The following is a 5,905-nucleotide window of genomic DNA, read 5'->3' on the forward strand; positions in this document are numbered from 1 at the left end:
ATAGTATAGTATAGTATAGTATAGTATAGTATAGTATAGTATAGTATAGTATAGTATAGTATAGTATAGTATAGTATAGTGTAGTATAGTATAGTGTAGTATAGCATAATATGGTATATTTACGATGCTTGCACTGATCTCCTGGAGGTTCGTTCGAAAAGGGCTACTTCAGAGGAGAATACGCAGCGACAGTCACTGTACCCCGTGATCTTATGTTTCCTTCATATAGTATGATCGAAAGTTACGCTAGCACCATATCCTCCCACTTTGAACCTTTAAATATAATTAGATAGATGACAGTAGAGAACCACTGTCAACACTAATGCCTGTGCTAATAATATTCTTTTTGTGAGTTTTCCCAAAATAACGCCTAAGTAGGGGGCCAAGAAGCTGTCATCGTTAAAGATCACCGTATCCCGACTGTGTTCGCACCTGTCCGTCTTACAGTCCAAATTTATTCCGATTTCCTCTTTCACTTGAGGCAGTAACAGACTTTACAACTTTATGGTCGAAATGATGGCAACTTGACAGCTGACGAACTATTGGATTAATAGCGAACCGGCGATGTTTTCAGATCTTACAAATCCAACTAGCCTTCCGGTCTATGACTTTGCGTTTGTTTATACAAAGATGATGTTTGACCTGATGGCGACCGTCGTTACACAGCTAATTTAAGTGAATCGTTTGTCAACTTTTGAAGTGACAATAATCAGTATCTGGAAGTACCAAGAACTTGTCGTATTGGCCGTTTTAAAACTACTAATAATTTATCTAACTTTGCAAGAAAAAATTTGCCTGTGTTGTACAATTGTTTGATTTTGTAGTTCAGGTTGAAAACAACGGCAGGCAGATGTCAAGCGGAACTTTGTTGGACAATCACATCTCTAGAGCGCATGTTTCCGGTTGTATCCTGTCCGTATGGAGAGGGGAGCAGCAGTTAATTTTCGATACAGGCCCCTAGTTTCGCGAATGGTTCAATGAAGTGTCCATTGACAGGACTGGTAAAGCGTCTACTAAAAACTGTCCAATTGGTTAAGAAAGGAATGTTCCATTCCTATACTTCCCCTGATATTATTTTCAGAGAGCGATGTGTAGTTAGGAGTCGACGACTTCACGCGACAGTCCCGGCGACAAAGAATGCGTTTCATTTTTAGTCTATTGCAAGCACATCTTGACATTCGACTGCAAAGCACATTATTGGTGCTAAACGGCCAAACACCAAATGACTCGACTGTATCGATCGAATGAGATGTATCGCTTCTGTAGAAATGTATGCACTATCCAGATCGGGTTGATTTCTGCTAAATTAGTCACTATTTAATTTTGTACTGCAGTTGATCTTCAGCGACACCATGAGAGGTGTCTTTTCATTTGCCTCATAATACAATGAATTTGTGAATCCGACAAACCAAATTTCAGAGACCTGAGTGCTAGTCACTCAACCAGAAATGTCCGGCTAGACTGAATGTTCATATTCCCTCTTTGTATGAAATAGTACAAACAAATTAAAAAGTTCTCTGAGAGTCTAGAGAGACCTTTATGATTGGGGTCTTCCACAGAGACCAAGATCACTACCAAACAGACCCCTAATGCTTTGCGTAACCGTAAAAGAAATCTGGTAAGGGTTTAGAAATCCGAAAGTTTCCGTTCATAGCCACACCACCCTCGTTTGAACGGCCGTCCTTCCGTTCTGGCGCAATTATTCCGGTTAGTCCACACCAAAGGGAAGCACTGGACCCTAGTTCCGCTCTTATCAGAGCCCATCTAATGGCCGCGCCGGGATTTGAACCCCGGGCATCTGATATGCGATGCAAGCCTGTAACCACTACTCCACCAACGCACGTTGGATGCATCTGAATTATCACGTCTGAACAGGCGAACGTGTTCACACTTGAGCGATATGATTGGTATGTCCGACTCATCGAACGACGACTCAGTAACTGTCCCGGTTGTGACGATCGATTGACCCGCCAGTCAGGACTTGCCAGTCCTGAGCGAAACTCGAGTCCAGTGCTTCCCTTTGGTGTGGACTCACCGGAATAATTACGCCAGAATAGGAACAGGGCCGTGAGTGATGTGGCTATGAACAAAAATACCTATCCCGCAAAACCCCAAAATTCGAAAGTTGTTGAGCAAGGTAAAATACAAGCACCACTGATTTGCACTTAATACACAAGTTAGGAATACATCCCTCCGTAAGAATACTTGCATTTCACTTGCATTTCGCGGGACCACCAACGAAAAGACTTAAAAATTGCACCGACAGGGAACGTTAAATGCTCCTGAGGCTGAATTCTTAAAAAAAAAGTACCAGGTAAGGAGTGGTATTTCGAAATGATCCCTATTTTACTTTGTCGAATCGCCATAGACATAAAAATCCCAGGTTCACATGAAATGTTTTATACATACACTTTCTCACATTTTGACTTACTTGATGGACTCGAAGCATTCCACGCTTTCGAACACTCCTTCATCCGGCGTCCACCGGACGGTTCTTCATCTAGGTCGTCCAATTCCTCTTCCGCCGAATACCCACTTGTGCGGAATGCGGAATTCTCTATGCAAACCAGGTAGAAGCCGATCCAAATTGCCAGCCTGGGCATAAGGTCGATCTAGGTTCTTCTTGTCGCGCCACGCATCGCCAACTCAGTTTGGACAAAGATTCGGTCAAATTGAGCCTGTCTCCGGGTCGCATTACTTAATCGGATAGTGTGTGTTTATAGCAAGCACGCGATGTGTATGATGAACGGTTGGCCTCGCATTAATAAACGAGGACAAGGTGAATGAATGACTGACCAAACGCGCGCGCACACACACGGCTAGGCCGACACAAAATGCACCATGACAAACCAGGCGGACGAAGGCAAAATTATATACTGTCGAAGATAGAGAACCGGTTGACGAATTTGGCTCATGCTTTTCGGATCGATCGAAAACGATATGCACTTCACGTCCATGAAGTTCTAAAAAATCCACAGAAAATAACCAATAGAAGTGTAGTTTGAAATCATTGTTCCGTTGCTCTTTAAAAAATGCTGTTCTCCTGCAATTTACTGGCATCGTAATGCCGCTAGAGTTGACTACAACTGATGATGTCTGTCCTAGTACTTGAACTAACAGGCTCACTGTGACTACCAAGCAAAGTGACAGCGACATTTGGTAACCAATCAGAGGACAGGACACACGGCACAGATCGGTAACAGCCCACGTGGAGTACCAGCTAACCATGAAGCACAAGCGGATAAGGCAATTGAGCCATCGGCCTAGAAATGCACACCTGAACTGCCATGGAACCCCGAAGTAACCCTTGCGCTGCGCATAATGTTTTAAAATATTAGAATATGAGAACTGTAACGAGTACGAAGCACTCTCCACTTTCAGACACTGTATATATACATTACATGGGCCAAAAGATAGACTTTTAAACGAACTGTTCTTCAAAATGGAATTCACTGTCGCAGCTTCCGCGGCTACGTCTAGTTGATGAGTTTTCAGGCTAGCCGCGAACCTCGTCCAGTATTCCGAACGTGTTTACTGATTCGTACAAAATAGTATACTAAATAAGACCAATAATATGACAAATACGATGGACACAAATGGGGCTCCAGTTTAGTTTAAGCCATGCTCTATTTCTTCACTGTTTTGCACATCGATTATTTTCAGATTTCGGACGCAAATTACAAACGATGGTTCAAAATCGTATGAAGTGCTATTCTCTTGGAATAGCCATCAAAACGATCCGGATCTTTTTCAGATAAGCCCCGCAAAAAAGTAACCCCTGCCACCCAAGAAAGGTTAGAAAAAAGAGGATATGAAATTTTTACTTTCAGTTTTTATTGAAGAGGGTAAAATTCGAACATGTCATTATTAATTTGCATGAGAAGGTTCGTTTTTCGGTCACTTTGCCTCCAAACGAACTCACACAAGTAGCTGTCCAATAAAAAGCGGTGCGTGCCGCATTCGTGTTTACTCTGCATTTTGTAGGCGTGCCAAACAGATTCAATGGTTTCTTTTCGTGAACCCAAGCCGTTGGATCCACAAAGTTTTCGGTAGGATTAACCGCCGGAGTATGCAAAATCTGCCAGGTGCAAACTTCGCGAAGAAAGTTCCTCCAATCAATAGCTGTCGTGGGGCTAATAGATAATTCCTCTGAGCAGAATTTGACTTTGGCCAAACTTTTGGACCAGCAATAACTCCATCCTAGACCGATTCAGTCTTGTCGACACTGTCGGGCATTACACCTCAACCTGTCAGAAACAGTTGAAAGCGTCATTTGGTGGCCATTGTTGCATAAACGTTGTTGATGGATCACTCTGTGGCTTTGCAAAAACGTATTGCTGTCTTCTTGTCATGAACGAGAGTTGAAGGCGTCAGAAAGTTCATTTAAGGTTTTACGTCCGAACGGAGAAAATTTTTGCACAAAATGAGCCTAAATGTGGATAAGGAATCGTTTTCATCAAAAATAGTTCAAGGTTGGAGCTAGAAAAAAGTGGCGGGGCTCAACTGGAAAAGATTCAACGATCCTTATTGACCAGCAGCTGCAAACGACTGCATAAGTGACAACTGAGTTACAATTTTAAGGTATATTTCTGAGCGAAATCCGCATACATTTGAATCGTTTTCATCAAAAATAGTTCAAGGTTGGAGCCAGAAAAAAGTGGCGTGGCTCAACTGGAAAAGATTCAACGATCCTTATTGACCAGCAGCTGCAAACGACTGCATAAGTGACAACTGAGTTACAATTTTAAGGTATATTTCTGAGCGAAATCCGCATACATTTGACTTACTGTTCAACCTTTAACATAAATTAACCTGTAAAGTTTAGGAAACCATCTGAACAACCTAGTGGCTTACCACCAGGTTCCAGATACGTTCATCTGAATGTGCAGGCTATCTGCACATCATCCCATTGTGATGTCAGAAATCAGCAATCCAACCAAGCCTCTTGAACTCGATGACAAATGTGTCATTTATGGTCCCGGTGCTTAAACGGACTGTTTACCCTCCAACCGAAAATGTCAACTGAATTGTCTCATTAAGGACGGGAGATTTCCACTGGGTTTAGTTGAGTGTCCTGTTAAAACCGAATTCGAGCTTTTTATTTTGAAATTAACCATCTTCAGAAACTGTAGCCTGCAGTACCACAAAACGACCGCAGCAAATCCGTCACATGCAGCCCAGCTCTTCTATTTTCGAGTTCCACTTTTAAGGCCGCAGTCTAATAAAGCCAACCAAGTCGGTCTTTGTCACTTGCGGGCACATTTTTCAGCTCATCAGAAATGATCGATGACTCAGAATATGACTCTTGACAGAAGTCATTCATCGTCCGACCTTCCAGCATTTCATTTATGAATAAACTCTTATATTCTCACGAAGGAAACCACTCACAAGGTTGCTGAAAACTCTTCGATAGCCCACGACCGGTTTCGCCCTTCTTGGGGCTCATCAGGTAGGCGCAGTCCCATAGTTTCCATCAACCTTATGTTCTACTTGAACCCAAATTGCGCTGTTTTCGAGAAATAAACTCGTTTGCGAATCAACTTGGTTTTCACGAGAAACCCAACTGAATCTCTCGTTTATGATGTGCTGCACACATGCTTGAATTTTTCGATGCCGCTCATTAGCTCCGCTTGTCGAATATTTTACACCAGAAGTTTACCCTGTACCCAGTCGGAAATCCACTTACTGCGTCTCGTTTTCGAATCCAGTCAGCCAAAACGCTATCGTCAGCATTGTCATTTGGTTTAATTTTCCAGGAATATTGGGATCGATTACGACTGAGTCAGCCTTGCGCGAAAGATTTAAATTTTTAGGGTCATTCCTGGTCTTTGAACTGAATGGCTGATTCTCTCATCCCATAATTCACGGACGCGATCACATCACATATGACTTTGGGACTGATCGA

At 42.6% G+C, this 5,905-nt stretch overlaps 1 protein-coding gene across 1 annotated transcript in view; it reads right to left on the reverse strand.

Annotated features, from left to right (window-relative positions):
• The window catches only part of T265_01650 (hypothetical protein), a gene marked incomplete at both ends in the record, with an annotated part of 49,297 nt that extends 46,592 nt beyond the window's left edge, over positions 1–2,705 (reverse strand). The window contains one exon of the mRNA XM_009165716.1: positions 2,432–2,705. Within this exon, the coding sequence (XP_009163980.1) occupies positions 2,432–2,603 (172 nt within the window). The remainder of the gene's footprint in view (positions 1–2,431) is intronic.
• Positions 2,706–5,905: the final 3,200 nt, after the last annotated feature.

Source organism: Opisthorchis viverrini, assembly GCF_000715545.1.
Source record: "Opisthorchis viverrini unplaced genomic scaffold opera_v5_18, whole genome shotgun sequence".
NCBI classification, from domain to species: domain Eukaryota; kingdom Metazoa; phylum Platyhelminthes; class Trematoda; order Opisthorchiida; family Opisthorchiidae; genus Opisthorchis; species Opisthorchis viverrini.